The 19,292-nt window shown below is 40.7% G+C and overlaps 1 protein-coding gene across 1 annotated transcript; it reads right to left on the minus strand.

The window, feature by feature from the left end:
• Positions 1-7,198: 7,198 nt before the first annotated feature.
• Positions 7,199-13,940, minus strand: ATRAID (all-trans retinoic acid induced differentiation factor). The gene is made up of 7 exons (XM_063299831.1): positions 13,830-13,940; positions 13,614-13,738; positions 10,806-10,877; positions 10,001-10,072; positions 9,663-9,784; positions 8,027-8,127; positions 7,199-7,678 (listed from the first exon to the last, which is right to left on the minus strand). Exons 1-7 carry the CDS (start codon positions 13,920-13,922, stop codon positions 7,574-7,576), a joined length of 690 nt encoding a protein of 229 aa, XP_063155901.1. The 5' UTR covers positions 13,923-13,940; the 3' UTR covers positions 7,199-7,573.
• Between the last annotated feature and the right edge of the window lie 5,352 nt (positions 13,941-19,292).

Below are 19,292 nucleotides of genomic sequence, written 5' to 3' on the forward strand. Positions count from 1 at the left end.
AGTTACCATGGTACCAGGGTGTTTCTGTGGCTTATTCCTTGCAGAATAACAATGATACACCAACAAGGGCCACCCAAGTCTCAGGGGGATGCTTGCAGCAATGGAGAAAGCAAAGCTCCTGGGTCCTGCCAAATGACACTGCTTAAATGGTGGGACCTGGAACATGCCCACCGTGTCAGATTTTATCAGAAGGGCAGAGGTAATCAGAAACAGGTGGCCCTGTATATAACCAGGCCCTGTGCCACGAAGGGCTTTATAGGTAACAACCAGCGCCTTCAGATGCATTTAGGAGCCTATTGGTAACCAGAGCAGCTTGCAAATAGCAGTGCTACATGGACACACCAAGATGCAGTGGCACACCAAGGGTGGGCAGGTTGGTGGGCCATCCCTGATGCAGGCAATAAGGGGGATGTTGCTGAAGGTAGGAGGAGGCTAGTGATGTCCATGGCCAATCAGCTATTTTGCAGTTGGCAGTGGAAAAAATGTATTCCTTCAAGTAAGTTTTGACTCCTGGTGACTCCCTTCTGCATGTTTGTTTGTTTGCTTTTTGCAGCATTTTTCAGAAATGGCTTGTCAGTTCTTTCTTCCTAGGGCTGAGAGAAGTGTCTTGTCCAGGATCACCCAGCTGGCTTTGGGCTAAAGCGGGATTAGAACTCAGTCTCCTGGTTTTGATGCCTTCAGCACTATACGCAACTGGCTCTCAGCAATGAAGGAGGGATGTGTTAAAAAATGATCTGCTCTGGGTATCAAATATGTTAAGTATGCCATTACCAAGGTGATCCCGTTACTATTCGCACCACTCCATTCTGGACCAGCTGGAGCTTCTGACTGGTCTTCAAGGTCAGCCCCATATAAAGTATATTGCAGTAATCCAGACAAGAGTTGACCAAGGCCTGAGTGACTGTCAGTAGAGCCTTCCACTCCATGAATGGGTGCAATTGCTGCATAAAATGGATACATGCAAAGGACGTCTCAGCTACCACCTACTCTTCAAACAGGAGCCATGAGTCCAGGACCACCTCCATATTGCACACTGGGTCTCTCTAGGGTAGTATAACCCCAACAACAACCGAAGATGAAAATCCTCTTGATCCAAATCCACAGCCACTTAGTCTTCAGCCTGTTCTCCCCCATCCAGACCCCTATAGCCTGCAGAAAGTGAGACAGAACTGCAGTGGTATCACTTGGCTGGCCTAGAGTTTATTGCCTGGTAATTGCAGTATTCTTCTTCTACTTATGAGCCTAAAATTGCATTAGTAATTTTAGTAGCAAGGTTAGGGATGGCCCAGATTCATCAAGTACGTAAGGGTTAGAGTTTACCTTGTGATGTCATAATGCAAATTGGATCACTTGCCCTCTGTTGAGAGGTAGACTCTGAGCCTGGTCATGTTCCCAGCCAACCAGCATCTGAGTTGGAACATACATTTACATAGGTAAGACTGGATTTTTGGCACATAAGCATAAAGAGCTTCCCTGCAATCCATCCTTCTCCTGGATGGGAAATAACCTTGTCTTTTAAAAGAGAAAGGGTAGAACTCTGAAGATGCAGAGCAAGAAGTTGCTGTGCCTGATCTGGGAAAAATAAGCTAAAAATAGCTCTGATAGATGTTTGAATTTACCCCCAAAAACCAGGGGAGAAAAGAAGATTTTGTTTCAAGATTCAGATTGTTTGTATATAAATACATAAATGTTTTTAGCCAGGAATCTTTATTAGACTTTTGATTTAATTTGTTGTAGGTGTATTAGAAGTCTTATTTCCCCTTGTTCTTATTTCTCTGTGCAACTGTAATTTCAGATTGAGTTGATTATTTTCCAGGAAGCCAGTTTATAACTTAAAAGCAGTCAGTCTCCCGAGAACACCAATTATAGCAGTCTAGCACCATCTTGTGGTCTACCAAGAGCTATGTATGTATTTTTGTAAATAGGATTCATGTACCATAACTATTGGGGTTTTTGGGGAAAAAAGACTTTATCTCTTGAAATATTTGCTATCTTCCAAAGCATGAAAGAAGGGTGGAAATCTCTAGCCACCCACCATTATGCAACAGGATCAGGAAGCTGCATTATAGAAAGTATTTCATTTTTTTCAATTCTTACTTTTATTCGCTGAAGGGCACTACAGGTTATGGGAGCCCATCTCTGCCACAGACCAGATTAGGGCAAGGAGGACAGGTGGTGGGAGCAGTAACTACTAAACTGTAATGCCAAGGCAGGGAGACAGTGAACTGAGGATCCAAGAAATACCTACATCACTTATCCATTGCCTAGAAAGACCTACCAATTTTTAAATTTATTATCATATTGTTGCAAAACTTACATAGTACATTATATTACTCCGATACAATGTTGATTAAAAATTATTAACACACTATTATTTTAATAGTTTAAGCCATTTAGGATTCAATAAAAGAAAGAAATATTATCAATCTTAATTATGGTTTACAATGTCAATGTTAATAAGCGTAATAGTATTTGGCTTCTTCATCTAGAATTGAATATAACAATAAAGAACCACTGTGAGTTGTATCAAAGTGTTTGTTATACAATAAAAGTTTTGGTCTTGAGTTGATTACTTAAGATCACCACTGTATTGTTACTTAATGTTGTTTGTACATGTTGAAAAGGAAAAGAGAAGATAAGCAAAGCAAGCTTGACAATTATATATATACATATATACTGTATGCCTTCAAGTCAGCATTGACTCCTGGTGACTGCCTGGACAAGTCCCTGCAGTTATCTTTGCAGATTTTCAGAAGTGGTTTGCCATTGCCTGCTTCCTAGGGCTAAGAGGGAGTGACTGGCCCAAGGTCACCCACCTGGCTTTGTGCCTAAGGCAGGACTAGAACTCACAGTCTCCCAGTTTCTAGCCTGGTGCTGTAACCACTATGCCAAACTGATTGTCTTGACAACAATTAGAATACCAATAGATAAAGGAAAAAGATGATTAGGTTTCTATCTTCCCCCTTTTTGTGCATCTGTACTTTACAATATTTATAAATATTTAGGCCCCCTTAGAAACCAGACTGTAAGTGATTATATTTACCGTGCTGGCTGATATATTGTATGTATGGAAACCATTCTTGCTTAAATTTGGTTAAATTCTATTACACCGTTAATTTTGCCATTGCTGCATTTTCTCCAAGTTTAAGTTCCCAATTAAGTATTGTTGGGATTATATCTTTCTTCCAGTATTGGATGAAATTTATTCTCACTGCTGTGAGCTTGTATCTTATTAAATTGTGAAGTTGAAGTTTTCTGAAATTATATATAATGAGAAAAGTTGTGGTTTCATTTCAAATTTAAATTCCAAAATTTTCTGCATTGTATTATGTGTAGTATAACTTTCCAGTACTTTTGAGGGGTTTTTTTTACATCTATACCACATCGTATGTAATTATATTTTTTCTTGCTGTAATTATCTCCAACATGGAAAGCATTTGAGGGAGTAGCTAGAGGTGAAATTGTTGGGCTTATTATTCCCTTTGTAGAATTCCTTACTTTTATCAACCTTTGTCTAATAATTTGTCTTTTTAAATTTTTATCCTCCTTTGTATCTCAGTACTATAAATATCTATGGAGTCCATTGGCTAAGATGTCCCCTTCAAGTATTGCCATTCTACAATTCTGGGATTTTATCTAATCTGTGATCCATGAAAAGCAACTTGCTTTATGATGGTAGTTTAGGATTTGGAAGGGCAAGACCACCTCTCTCTTTGGAATCTTTTTAGTTTAACTCTGGGTCTTTTCCCACTCCTTATGAATTTACTGACAGTTTCTTGCCATTCTTTTTTTTAACAGTAATTTTATCAAAGATTACAATTTACAAGAATAAAAAAGAATATAAACTAAAAAAAAAGAAAACAAAGAAAAAATAGAAGGCGCAGAAAAGGAAAAAAGAAAAAATAGAAAGAAAAATAGAAAAGGAAAAAAGAAAAAATAGAAAGAAAAATAGAAAAGAAAAAATAATGTAGTAAAGAAAAAGAAATACATAAAGAAGTGACTTCCCCACTCATCACAAGTATAAACAATTTTAGTAACTTACCACCTTCTCTTAAAATACAACAAATGATCTCTTCTTCCCATATCTTATCATCTATAAACAAATCCATAAAACCTCGTCATTTCACTCCTGATGTCAGCAAAAGTCCATTAAGGGTTACCAGACATAACAACATGCCTATTTTAACCTTGATCAAATAAACCAACTTTATATTCCTTCCTTTTACTTCTAACAATCTTGATCTTTAGTCCCTTCAAATAATATCCTAGAACTTAATTTCTTTTCATTTTTTCTTTGTCCCTTCTCACAAACTTCTTTAAAGCTTTAACAAGCCTCTTTTGTAAATCCAATATAGGAAAATTACCCAAGTCACTCTCTTGGCTTATTTGTATATCCCTTTTAATTATTAAAGATAGCAGCCAGTTTCTTTTCTATGTCCAGTGTAACATCTTTTTCCATGTCGTAACCTGTCCTGTTCAGACTATGAGACAGCTAGGCAGAGTACTAATAAAATTCTTTTTTGAATAACTATTTACAATAATAAAAGTTCTGCAATAGATTAGAATATGTAGTTCAAACCAAGTCCAACCAGGTGGCAAAGGACATGCAGGCTACACTGCAGGGTCAGACTGTGGCAAGACAGCAAGGCAAAATTGGCCAATCCTCTGATTGAAGCTGCAAGACTGGAAGGAGCTAGAGTGCGTGGCAAAGGAGAGGCTGAACACTCAGGTGGGTATCCTGGCATACAGGCTGGATCAGGCTGGCATGCAGAGGCCAGACAAGGCTTGACTGGAGTATCTAGGCAGGGCTTGATTCTGGAGATGAGACTGGACTGGTCTGGAGCGTCTAGGCAAGGCTTGGTTCTGAAGGCAAGACTGGACTTGCTGGAACACCTAGGCAAGACTCGGATCTGAGGACTAGGCTGGACTGGACTGGAGCATCTAGGCAAGGCTTGAATCTGGAGACTAGACTAGACTTTGCTGGAGTGCTGAGGCAAGGCTGAGATCTGGAGGCACACCCAGATCATGCTGGAGTGATGCGATGAGGCTTGGAGCTGGACACGAGGCTGTGCTCAGCAGGGACAGCATGGAGAGGCTCTACTGGAGTGACCCATGTAGAAGGCAGTTCTGCAAGGGCAGAAGGCACCGGCACTGGTTCCACACTGGCTACAGGCAAGGCTTCTGATGCTGGCAAGGGCTCTTCCGCAGATGCTGTGAGCTTGAAGGACCAGCTGTCTCAATATGTCGAATGTTAAAATATTTTGCTCTATTCTGTATTAGTAAGTCAAGTTTGAATGTTCTTCTCCTTTAATTTCCTCTAGTGTCCAATTTTTAAAGTCTTTTTTTAAAGAATTCAAAACAAAAGCATTTTCCTCCAGGAAGAATGCTTTATAATTAATTCCAAAATCTTATTTCAAATTTATCTAGACCCTTAGTCCATTTGTAACTTTCTAAAATCAAAGTTTTAATCACCCTTTTGCTATTTATTCCAGAAAAAAAATTAAGTCCTTAAATTTGTATTTAAAACTTTTGCTAAGGGTTGTAAAACTTGTCGATCCCAAGGTTTGTAATAGCTGAAAAGCAGTTAACAAGCAATTTCCAAAAGTGATTAGAAAAGGAAGTATGCAAACCCAGTGTCCTTTTGAAGATGGCTATTCCCTCATCTCTCAGAGCTCTAAACCTACCAGAGACTGCTGTCTCGCGGTCTCCTCATGAAGAGCAATTGTCTGGAGCACTTGTGGGTGATCTCAAGTCCTCTCCTTGTCCAGAGAGGAATTATGAAGATCCAGTCTACTTGCTGGCACTTTATTCCACCATGGTCATCAGCTCTTTTTGCGGAGCCATCTTCAGTTCACCATTTCTTTCCCGGAAGTGCTTATCTTGGGTGATACATTCATTTTGATAATTGCAATTAATCCTAACCAAGATACCTTTAGATTCCTCCACCTTCAAGGTTTGATTTCTTGCCATAATTTAAGATAGTTATTTTGATATATTTGATTGTTGACCTTCCAAAATTAACCATCTTGTACATCTGCCATTTGTCTCTCACTACAGACTGCTGACCTGCTCTGTGTATATTCAGTAAAACCAAATTACTTGATTTTCTCAGCACACTCCTAAGCCTCAATGCTGAGCAAATTCACATGGAATGTAAAGCAATCAAGATCAGACATGCTATGAAATCTCTTCCCCGGTTTATTAACTGGAGCTCCTTCTTCCTTACAATGCTGCTGCCTTAGTTATATACATTTCTACCTACCTTAGCAATCTCCAGTGTAGAGCCAAGTTTGATCTTTTTTTATTGCAAATGGGAAGCAGATGTGGATCAAATGCTTGGAACAATTCACTGAATGTGTGCAAGAAACACATATCCTAGGGAAGTTTGGTGGTGTTTTTAAAAAACAATGTGATTTTAAATTAGTTTTTAAATTGATAAGCTAATGGTTAAATTGAAACAATCATTGTTATTAAATGGATAAGCTAATGGTTAAATTAAAACAATGACTTAATTAAAACAATCACATTTGGGTGGTTTTCAAATACTTAGTACAGAGCAAAAGCTTATTGAACACTGACCTGGTTTAAAAGCTTGGGGAATCTTGCTTGAACGCAAGAGCAATGGGCTGACTTAGTAAACACAAGTCTTTTAACAACAAAAGAGAAAGAAACAAAGCATTAAAGGATGGGTATGTTCAAACACAGAATCACTAGTTCACCTTTTGCCTGGAATGCAGACAAAGCAGTTTTTCCAACTGCTCCATGATTTGTAGAAGGGAGAAAGATGGCAACTTGCAAGCTTTCTGTAAGAGGCATGGGGAAAAAAGAACAGAGGAGGTGATTTGGAGTAACTAGGTATCAGAAAACAGCAACGGCTAGGGAAGGAAATATGTTTCAGTTAATTATTAAAACAAACCCTCAAGTTTTAAGGCAGGAGAACAATTGGCTATATTAATGATAGAATCCAAGAGGTGTCTTGAAGTAACAGGAGCAAGGATGGGGAGGGAGTCTCTCTTCTGAGCATTCCAGACCAAGAAAAACTTCCCCTAGGAAAGGGCACCCAAACACTGCTTCTAACTACCACTATTTCTCAGGTTCCCTGCTTCTAATCATAGAAGAAAGGAATTTGGATTAAGCCCTAAGAAATCAGGAGTCACACAACAAGGGCTGGTTCTCTTCATATCCAGACACAACCCTGTTTAGGTGTATTTACTTTATTAGAAATTAAATGTGCAGTCCAAAGGATATCGAACATCCAGTAAGACATTGATTTTCCCCACTCCTCTTATTATACTTTGTTGACAGCCCTGATTTCTGTGCACTGGCAAAGCAAACAGGGGCTAGCCAAAACAAATGGGTTCCTGTACAATAACTGCTAGAGCTCTCTCCCAGGGTCCATACGTCGGAAGCTGTGTGATCACATGGGCAGGCTCCAATCTGAAGATGATTTCCCCCAGAAAAATGGGGAACCTCCAAGTGTTGAAAACCAAAGGGCATCAATAGACAGCAGAGAAGACTGCAGACTAGCACCTCCTTTGTGTAGTGTGGGTGGGCCTGGAGGACGGAGAGGCCACTAAAAGGTTTTGGCCTTGCGCCGCTGTGTGATCCAGAGCAGGGTGGAGAGGGTAGCAGTGATGGCCCCCAAAGTTCCAAAAAACAGCAGGTATGGAAATTTGCCCTGAAATGCAAAGACAAATTAGAAGGCTTTTCCTAGCTTGGTCAGCTCCCAAGGTTCCTTTTAATCAGCCTCAAAGGCCTGAATCAAATGGGCTCAAGCCCTAGCACAGCTTTTTCCAAACTGAAGCCCTCCAGTGCTGTTGGATGTTAGTTTCCAACAACCTCAGCGAGAAGAGGAAAGCAGCCCTAATGCATAACCTAATGACCATTCCCAGTTGGAGGAGGCTTTCTATTCAGGAAAGGTCTTCCTTTGGGCTTTCCATCCCATCATGCCCCAGGGCCAGGTCTCCTTGTAGCAGAGAAAAAGCACATGCAGCATAAATCCCATCATAATCCAAGACCAGCTCACCTGGCGCAAGCATTTGTAGCCATGGTATGGATCTACACAGAGGCACTGGGACAAGCCAGGTCCATCAGAAGTACAAAGCGAGCCCTCTGGGCATAGCCAAACTGTAGAGAAAGAGGGTGGGGGGTGGGAAAGGGTGAGAAGGACACCTTCTCACTTTTCAGATCTCACTCCATGACCTGCACAACTCACAGCTTCTAGCCTTTAGTTTTCTTTCCACATCAGTCTCCCCAGACCATTAACACTGTGCCATCCAAGCTACCATTTGCACAGCTGACCTTATCCAGCCCACCTTGATCTTTTCTGCCAAACCCACCTATCCTTGTCTTCCCAAGATGCAAGACTTGCTGACCTCCCTGCCCTCGCTTCAGATCTTTTGCTCCCTATTACCACTGATTATATCTTATCGCACAAGCTGCTCCAATAGCAAATATATATGCTCAATCTTCTCAGGATTAGGACCAGCCCATAAAATGCTAGTGCCAAAACCAGAGAGAGATTTCGTTGGAGAAATATGTACAAAGCCTATCTCCTTGCACAGCTGCAGTTCACTTCTGAAAAATATTCACATACAAATTTCAGAAATAACAGCTAAGCAAGAACATTAATCTCATGCAAAAGAACTTTCTGCTGGAGAGCCCTCCACTGCCCTTTATAGAACAGCCCAAGGCAATTGTGCTGCCTCCTTCCAACAGGGCCATCTTTCTAATATTCAATTCATAGTAATAATTATGAAGAGTCACATGTTATCAGTAAAGAAACAGATTTGATAAAACGGAAAAAATAACATCATCGAACAAAATCTCAGCAGCCAAATTCAGAAGCACTCAGATAAATACCATATTGTATTTAGCTTAGGAAGGAGACAATGGCGAACTACTTCCGAAAAACCTTGCCAAGAAAACTGCAGGGACTTGGACACAATTGAACAGATTAAAAAAAAGTATTTAGCTATCTCACTGACACCAGCATACAAGGGATAGCAGAATGGGAGCATGAAGTTTGAGAGTTACTTCTTGTTTATTTCTGCTTCCCATCCTGTGGCTGTTTCACTGCAGGGGAGTTCTAGGCTTTATCTCTATGTTTGCAGTCTGCAGCAGAACATACAGTGGCAAGAGTGAATCACACTCTTATCAGCTGATGCTTAGGTTACTGTAATGTAGTAGTCTACGGGGCTGCCTTTGAACATGACCCAAAGTTCAGTGGGTCAAAACCATTATTGTAGAATTAACACCTGTTCTTCAGGCACTGCACTGGCTACTAAGAGGCTTCCAAAATCAACATTCTGATTTTGACCTATACAACCCTTTATCTCCTCCATGATTGTGTCTGTCCCTTACACTCTTCCAGGGGGGGGATACTGACGGTCCCATTCCTGACAGAGTTTCAGGAAGCCTAACCCTGGAGACAACCATGCTCTGTGATGGCCCTGACCCTGTGGAACACCTTGGCCCCAGAGGCTCACCAGGCATCTTCTTTACTGTTTTTTCATAAGGCTGGAAATAATGTTGTTGGAGCTGGCTTTTAGAAGGTAAACAAAGTACTTTTAGGGGTACTTATCCCCAATCCCCATCTTTCTCCATCTCTTTTTAGGTGACTACAGCCCAAGCACACAAGATCTTGCCTACTATGTGCATACCAAGTCCCACTGAGCCATTGCAGGAGTCCCTCTGGTCTTGACAGATATGGTTGCTCCCTTGGATGGTGATATTTTTCCACACTTCACTGCCTCCAGGACAGTCCAGCTTCAGGGGCAAAGCGCTGGGGATCAATAGAAATTCTATCAGAAACAGGTGAGAGACAGATACAATAGGGCTCCCCCCCAAATAAATAAATAAAACCTCATCCCAAATGCCTATGTTGTGAAAATGCACACAGCCAAGTAAAGCTTTCGGATTTCTGCTGAATCCCTTTCATGAGGAAGCAGCATTAACCCATAAGTCAAATCAGCAACCTCCACTCATTTACAACACTCACAGGGTCTGCAGCTGAGTGAATCCTCGGAAGCCATCTTCAGGGAGACTTTCCAATGGATTGTCAGTAAGATCGCTGCATTAAGAACAAGATGGTGGAGAAAATACATTCAAGGCCAATACTGTGCTTCCTCTATGCTGTGAATGATGTTTGGTGTAGCACATCACTCTGATGGCACGTCTGCTGTGATGAGACAATTCACATTTCAAGTACCTCATGTTGAGGCTTTCCTTCCTGGCAGCTTGAAGACAGATATTACACGTCCAATTCAAATGTTTGAATATAGAATTCAAACACCCTCCAACAGCCGCTCATACAGAAAGAAACACACATTCCATGGCTGTTTATAAGACAAATTTAATACCTGAATATATCAAGGCCTCACAAATAGCATAGCATAGCATAGCATAGCATAGCATAGCATAGCATAGCATAGCATAGCATAGCATAGCATAGCATAGCATAGCATAGCTTTATTGGCCAAGTATGATTAGACATACAAGGAATTTGACTTCGGTGCAAGAGCTCTCAATATATTTACATAACATCAAAAATAAACAACAGTAAAGTAATAATGTTTATAAACCATTTCCAAGTATCTGAGCACAAACACATGCAGAGGCTGGAACACAATTACTGCTGGTGTTTCAGAGAGAGAGGCAAGAACCCACAGGCTGTCTTTTGTCTCCCCCAGCCTCAGCATCCAGCACATAGAAAGAACCCCAAAGAGCTATACTATCAAAAACACTTTTTAGTTCTATGTCTTGTATGGGGAATTATGAACTTGAGGGTAATGGGATGGACTTACATGATGAAAGCTGTGCTCACTTCCTGGAAGCTGGAGGGGAGCTGATACAATGAACAGTTCCCATAATCCAACCTACAGATGAAAAAGGATGAGTAGGTACCTTAATTCGGCTGCAAAAGACTAGGTAATGTTATTTTTACATTGGGAGTGACAGAAGAAATGTTTCACAATGGCTAGATAGGGCTTGTTACAAACCTCAGTTATGGAATGTTACAGTTCTGTTGGGCTTTTTGAACAGGTGCAGCAGTCAATTACACTTGTTGACTGGGTTCATGCAACACACTTAAGCTGGGTTAAGAAAACGTAATTGCTGTGTTCATATAATACATTACGCCAAGCTAATAAACCACTTTAATACCTCTTAATGCAAAGCCTTGGTTGACACAACTTGCTGAAACAACTGATGGACTCCCACAACATTTTTGATTCTTTTGGTATAGTTATTTATTCAAATGGAACAAAGAAAGAAAAATAAACATGCTGAATCCAACAACCCAACCCATCTCAGCAAGCTGCGCAAATCCAGATATTGGGTGACCTATCAAATCTTCTAGAGGCTCATAAAGGTTGGCTGCTGAGTACATGAGCTTCTCCAAGAATAAAGGGCAAAATATCACAATGCTTTTTTCCCCCTCATGGCAGTTACGCCCAAGTTTTATCCTTCACCAGAGTTCAAACCTAATCTCCTAACTTTCATCCAACAAATGATGTTCAAGAAAAAATATTCCAGGACAATACTGTATCATAAAGCTAATTCATACCATAATAAATGATTATAATTGAATAAATCAGCCTGGGAAATTGAAATGATAAAGCAGGGGTACAGTACTTAACATTTAACTTCAACTCACATTAGCCCTGTCAGCACAGCCAATACTAAGAGAATGTGGAAATTATCATTCAGGTTATAATAGTATACCGATTTTGTTCTAATTAATATTTTTCAGACCACTATCCTAGGGATCATGTATAATAAGGTGCCCAGCAATTCATTTTATACATTAGCAAACTTTTATACCAGCAAACATTTTATACATTGAAGTTCTCATAATATACTTTGGATTTAAAAAAAAAAGTAAGGAAGCCTACTTAATCAGATCACCATCTCTTGAGGGCAGTGGAACATTTTAAATAAATTTCTGGACACCACATCTTGGAGTCCAAAGCCAGATACGCTGAGCAGGTGCCAGGGGCTAGAGCCAGACATCCTGAAGAGTGAGGTTGAATGGGCCTTAAGAAGCATTGCTAATAACAAGGCAGCAGGAGATGACGGCATCCCAGCTGAACTGTTCAAAATCTTGCAAGATGATGCGGTCAAGGTAATGCATGCTATATGCCAGCAAATTTGGAAAACACAGGAATGGCCGTCATATTGGAAAAAATCAACTTATATCCTCATACCAAAAAAGGGGAACACTAAAGAATGCTCAAACTATCGAACAGTCGCACTCATTTCACATGCCAGTAAGGTAATGCTCAAGATCCTGCAAGGTAGACTTCAGCAATTCATGGAGCGAGAATTGCCAGATGTACAAGCTGGGTTTAGAAAAGGCAGAGGAACTAGGGACCAAATTGCCAATACCCGCTGGATAATGGGAAAAGCCAGGGAGTTTCAGAAAAACATCTATTTCTGTTTTATTGACTATTCTAAAGCCTTTGACTGTGCGGACCATAACAAATTGTGGCAAGTTCTTAGCGGTATGGGGATACCAAGTCATCTTGTCTGCCTCCTGAAGAATCTGTATAACGACCAAGTAGCAACAGTAAGAACAGACCACGGAACAATGGACTGGTTTAAGATTGGGAAAGGAGTACGGCAGGGCTGTATACTCTCACCCTACCTATTCAACTTGTACGCAGAACACATCATGCAACATGCTCGGCTTGAGGAATCCAAGGCTGGGGTTAAAATCGCTGGAAGAAACATTAACAATCTCAGATATGCAGATGATACCACTTTGATGGCTGAAAGCGAAGAGGACCTGAGGAGCCTTATGATCATGGTGAAAGAAGAAAGTGCAAAAGCTGGCTTGCAGCTAAACCTCAGAAAAACCAAGATTATGGCAACCAGCTTGATTGATAACTGGCAAATAGAGGGAGAAAATGTAGAGGCAATGAAAGACTTTGTATTTCTAGGTGTGAAGATTACTGCAGATGCTGACTGCAGTCAGGAAATCAGAAGACGCTTAATCCTTGGAAGAAGAGCAATGACAAATCTCGATAAAATAGTTAAGAGCAGAGACATCACACTGACAACAAAGGTCCGCATAGTTAAAGCAATGGTGTTCCCCGTAGTAACATATGGCTGTGAGAGCTGGACCATAAGGAAGGCTGAGAGAAGGAAGATAGATGCTTTTGAACTGTGGTGTTGGAGGAAAATTCTGAGAGTGCCTTGGACTGCCAGAAGATCAAACCAGTCCATCCTCCAGGAAATAAAGCCAGACTGCTCGCTTGAGGGAATGATATTAAAGGCAAAACAGAAATACTTTGGCCACATAATGAGAAGACAGGACACCCTGGAGAAGATGCTGATGCTGGGGAGAGTGGAAGGCAAAAGGAAGAGGGGCCGACCAAGGGCAAGATGGATGGATGATATTCTAGAGGTGACGGACTCGTCCCTGGGGGAGCTGGGGGTGTTGACGACCGACAGGAAGCTCTGGCGTGGGCTGGTCCATGAAGTCACGAAGAGTCGGAAGCGACTGAACGAATAAACAACAAAGCGTTTGATCTCAAAACTTGGATAACCCCAGGCGGGCAGGAGCCCGGCTAAAGGCTAGAAACTGGTCATGTCAACTCGAGTCGACTCACCCCAAAACGATCTTCCGGTCCACCTCTAAGCAGCAGCGGCCTCGCCGTACCGTGCCCACCCGGGAACCGCAGAAAACAGCTACTGCGGACTTGTTTCGCATGGGCCCCGCACAACAGCCGCAGACCTGCAAGGAGAAGGCAGACAGAGACTAAGAAAGACCCCTCCCATACCCCGCTCCCCGCCACCGGAGTTCCCAGGATAGGCCTCCCCCTTACCTGCTCTAACGTTTCCACCAGGAGGGCGGCGGTCGACTGGACCAGCAAATACAGGAACAGCTGCGAAACGCAGGGCCAGCTGGCCGCAGCCATGATGCGTCACATGATCGCAGGCTTGCAGTCACATGAATCTGAATTTTAAAAAAAACCCTACAAAAATCATAGTGTTACCCATAAGGAAAAGAATAGAGACATGATAAAGATACTGCCTCTATGAATTTGAAAAAAATATCCCAAATCTATAGCTGGAATATTCGTCTTAGGTTATTAGATTATTATTAGAATGTATAAGCTTTTGTGTTCTACAAAACTAATTAGCTATTTATATTTATATTTATGTTTTTATATACACATGGAGAAAATCTATGTGGTTGCTAGGAGTTAAAAAATGACTTGATGGCACAAAATCAATCAATCAATCTATAAAACAGGGAACGCATGCAGAACAGGGCTTCTGTGATTCTTTCCAACCCCCTTTACCAGCTGGGGCCATAGGACATGCCTGTGTTTTCTTCTATAACAAATTAAGGGGGTGGGGTGGGGAGAAAGCACATGCATGCACTTTCTTCCCAAGAATTAACAGTGTTGCCTATGTGGCTCTGTGAGGATCTAAGTGGGGTGGCTGCATATGTGTTGCTCTGCGTGCATATGCGTGCATCAATCTAATCAGGTTAGGTATTGCCTGTGGGTGTTTCCGCTCTCCCCTTGTGGGATATCTGTGTATTTTGTTTGAATATGTGCACCAGGAAGCACAGGAGGGGCTGCAGTATGCTCTCCTCCCATGGAGAAGGAGGGGAGTGAAGGCTTAGAACAAAAGCAGTCAGCACCATAGTAAGCCACTGTCCAGCTGTCCCTCCTTGGGGACTTTTTTTCTTGAATGTTTTTCTCTGCAGCCCCTGGCCCAGTGTTTCTTAACCTTGGCCACTTGAAGATGTGTGGATTTCAGCTCCAAGAATTCCAGCCAGCATGAAATCCAAGGTTGAGAAACTCTGCACTGGCCTCATCTAAGCTCATTTTCCAACTCAATCTTTCTTTTGCCAGAGTTTCTCTCAAACCACATTTGGTCTCATTCTATTCAGTTTTAGAGAGTTTTCCTGCTGGCAGACAGAGAGATGGAGCTTTGAGCCCCTTTCCATTATTTCTTTACTATATTCCGTTTGGTTGGAAAGCATAAAAACAAGCTGAGGGAAAGCAAGTAGAGCATAAAGAATTATTTCCAACTGTTTTACTAGCAGCAGCTATGGGAGGTTTTTGCATTTTCCTCTGTGCAACAAAGTGATATGTTGCATCTCAGAGTGGGTATATTGGGAAGGACAAGGCGGGCGGATTATGTTCCAATCTGTGCCAGTGACCAGAGGGAAGATGGCTTAAAATGGAGGAGCAGCAGCCTTCAAGGCTTCGTCCAGTTCCCCCTCTCACTGGGTCGCATTATTAAGGGCATTTTTTTCCTCTGCAGACCATGGCCTGATCCAGCCCATTTTTTGAACTTGCCTTTCTTTTGCTGGCTTCTCCTACCACACAGGGCCGGATTAAGGCCAACTGATGCCCTAAGTACAAGCCCAACAATGGTGCCCCTTGGCCCTTCCATTGGTTAACTGCAAGACATTAAGACTCAAGTGCTGAAGGTGAAATAAGAGATTAAAAATTCAGTTTTCTTCCAGGCCATGAGAAAAAAAGAACTCTGTGGTGCCCCCCTTCCCCTGGTGCCCTAAGCATGTGCTTATTTTGCTTAATGGTTAATTCAGGACTGCTGCCACATCAGACTTGGCCTGGTTCTGTTCAGTTTATGAAGAGTTATGAATTCTCCTGAGCCCCTTTACATACTTTCTTCCACCATTTTGTCTATGCACCCTACCCATGACATGAAGTAGCCTTTATTTTGTCCTTTCAAAGTTGTGGGAAACAATCTTTCCTTTGTTCCTGAACTCTGGCTGTATTCTGCTACCAACATAATCTAACAGTAGCTCTGCATTCTGTCCATCACCTCTATTTCATGACTGTCTTTGAACTGTGGACCCCAGGTCTTAAACATCTGGTTCACATTTTTAGCTTGTTTGCTTCTTCACTCTCTTATTAATTGTAACATATTTTTTGATGAATTGCTTTGAAGAACTTGCATACCCTTTTGCATCATTTGTGTTGGTCTTAATAACAATAATACATAGCTATGGATTTTAGGATTTCCCCCCCTGTACAGCTGGTTGCTATTTATGAATCTGAAGGACATTCACATCACCCCTCTTTAATATTGACATTCCAAATAAAGACTTCAAGCTCTTCTGTGTGAAGAGTTCAGTGCTATACAGAAAATTGTTTAGCAAACATGCATATAATATTTGTGACATGAAGTAAACTGCATGAAGTAAACCATATATTTTATTTCCAAGAGGATCATATCTTTATGTCCTTGGAAAGTATGCAAATAAAGCATAAAATACTAATTAGCCACAGCACTTACTCATACAGCTTGTTAAGTCATAATGGATCTTGTTTGGTTTGGGCTCAATAAATTATATGAACCCAGCCTTCGTGCCTTGTAAATTGCAGTTTATAGCTTAGTATTTTATGTGAACTTAACTACTACAATTTATTAAATACACCATGGTTAAATTAAGCTTGATTTAGAACAATACATTCTTATTCACTGAAGGCAAAATTATACTTTAATTTACAAGGTTTAACCAGGCTATTTACTGAATTCAGAGATACAATATCTAGTGGACTGATAATCATTTTCCCAAGGAATGTGTCTCCCTCTCAAAAAGCCACAGCATTTCATCACTTTGACCTTGAAAAGAGACAGTAAGTCCAGGCCAAAGTGCAGCTGATAGCAATTCCCCACCCCATTTCAGTGCTTGCAGCAGCTTTATGAATAATACTGTTAACTGGCATCTCATGCATCTTTTGTTGACTGTGTTACTGTCATGTTCACTGATTCAATGTAGTTTATACATCCTAATGTTTCACATGCCATGGCACTGACGCGCGTTTCTGTTTGGGAGGGAGCTGCTGTGAAACCTTGTACCAAGCTCTGTATCTATGTTCATTTCAATGGAATGTGTTTGGGTTATGTGCTCTGTTCAAGGCCTTTTCTCGTGGACCATCAGAAGCCGTTAGGAGCTCCTGGGATTGTGAGCCTGGGAAGATTCTACGGGGGGAGATCTCATCTACACCGAGGGTTTTTAGTTTGCATTTGGCGTGCTTTCATCATTCTCAGCTTTCTCTGTGATCCTGCATACTATTCTCTAATAAATCAGATATCTTTGAATTCCTGTTCATGAGTCTGATAGTGTTTTAGAATAGGCAACCATTACATAAAGCTGAGAAACTAGGCAACCATTACAGTTAAGCCATCCACTTGCCTTTGTGGCAGTTGTGGTCTAAGAAATTGCCCTGACTTCTGTTTGCAAGGGAACCTTGATTGGAATTCAGCAGTAAATTTGATCCTGTAGAACTTGGCCCTAATAATGGCATAAGAAAAATCTAGACACTGGAAGTAAAAGAAAAATCTCAGTTTTAAAGGACTCAGCAAACTTTGGACTGCAGTTCTTCAAGCAGAGCCTTTTGTTCATCTTCAGGATCCCGTGGTGGATGAAAGAGCGGATCAATCAGCCACCACTGAACCTGAAAAATGCAAAAACAGTTTCTGACTTATTTCACAATGTAGTTCAGAGATGAAGATAAGTTAAAGACAGCCATTTGTTTTTCAATTAATATATTTTATTAGCTATTTTAGAGAAAATGTATAAAAACAAAGAGTAGGATACAAATGAATAAACAAGAGATTTATAAATGTCATAGTATACTTTTCTGATATATCATTACTTGATTGTGAATAACTGAATATATTACATAATTTTAACAGCCTGAAAATCGCAGTTAAGCTCTAATTTATGCCCTAAAGCATAAATATTAGGAGCCATAGTAAGCCCAGTATAAATCATAAAATGAGATCGTAAACTAAATTCTACCCATACCAGTAAAGGCTATTCTAATTTTAAAATCCCATGAAATTGAAATATAGTCTTTATAAAGAGAGAAATCAAAATTTTGAATGTGGCACAAATTCACAAATCTTGACATCTAAGAATAGTTTCCAATTTGAATTAAATTTTGTGTGAGATTTACTTTTAAGAGGCAAAGTTATTCTAGACATCAAATCATACTCCCATAATTTATTTAGTTTCCATAAAAGATAGCAAACATCCTTTCTAATAAAAGCCTTATGGTATCCTTCCAGCAGTTAGCAAGTACAAAGCTTAATTCAATATATAGGAGGGAATATATAGTTTACTAAATTTTAATAAAAATATTGCAGTGGCAATTCAATGTTTAGGTTTTATTTAATTTTACTATAAATAATTTTCCAAAATCATTGAGCTTTTCAACACTGCCACCAGATATGAAAGAATGATCCAACCTGCTCTTGACATTTCTAGCAATTTTTAGAAAATGAACTATTTTAGCAAACAGAACTGGAGTAATGTACCAGTGATAAAATATCTCTACCAATTTTCTCCAAACCATTTAATATTATCTTGACTTCTAATTGTTTATAAATTCTGGGTTTCCATGTGTAAAAATTATTTTTAAACATGGTAAGCACACAAGACTGTTCTAAACCGTCAAAAGCGTATTCTGCATCAAGGAAGATCATAGCCACTTTTTTGTTTTTCTGATTTGTCTTGTCAGAAACATTCAAAATATATCTTGTTGTCTCTCATGTATCTCTTCAGAACAAATGCAGTTTAATCAGAGTGTATCACTTCAATATTGCTATGTTGTTGTTTATTTGTTTAGTCGCTTCCGACTCTTCGTGACTTCATGGACCAGCCCACGCCAGAGCTTCCTGTCGGTCGTCAACACCCCCAGCTCCCCCAGGGACGAGTCCATCACCTCTAGAATATCATCCATCCACCTTGCCCTTGGTCGGCCCCTCTTCCTTTTGCCCTCCACTCTCCCTAGCATCAGCATCTTCTCCAGGGTGTCCTGTCTTCCCATTATGTGGCCAAAGTATTTCAGTTTTGCCTTTAATATCATTCCCTCAAGTGAGCAGTCTGGCTTTATTTCCTGGAGGATGAACTGGTTTGATCTTCTGGCAGTCCAAGGCACTCTCAGAATTTTCCTCCAACACCACAGTTCAAAAGCATCGATCTTCCTTCTCTCAGCCTTCCTTATGGTCCAGCTCTCACAGCCATATGTTACTATGGGGAACACCATTGCTTTAACTATGCGGGCCTTTGTTGTCAGTGTGATGTCTCTGCTCTTAACTATTTTATCGAGATTTGTCATTGCTCTTCTCCCAAGGATTAAGCGTCTTCTGATTTCCTGATTGCAGTCAGCATCTGCAGTAATCTTTGTACCTAGAAATACAAAGTCTTTCACTGCCTCTACATTTTCTCCCTCTATGCCAGTTATCAATCAAGCTGGTTGCCATAATCTTGGTTTTTCTGAGGTTTAGCT

This window comes from Candoia aspera, chromosome 1 (genome assembly GCF_035149785.1).
Source record: "Candoia aspera isolate rCanAsp1 chromosome 1, rCanAsp1.hap2, whole genome shotgun sequence".
Classification (NCBI taxonomy): Eukaryota; Metazoa; Chordata; class Lepidosauria; order Squamata; family Boidae; genus Candoia; species Candoia aspera.

Bases quoted from the DNA above. Each gene is read 5' to 3' on its own strand.
- ATRAID (XM_063299831.1), bottom strand. From the start codon at position 13,922: ATGGCTGCGGCCAGCTGGCCCTGCGTTTCGCAGCTGTTCCTGTATTTG. The intron at 10,073-10,805 runs GTAAGTCCATCC...TTCTTAATGCAG, and splicing joins GTGAGCACAGCTTTCATCAT to CGATCTTACTGACAATCCAT. The intron at 9,785-10,000 runs GTGAGTGTTGTA...ATTGATCCCCAG, and splicing joins TTCACTCAGCTGCAGACCCT to CGCTTTGCCCCTGAAGCTGG.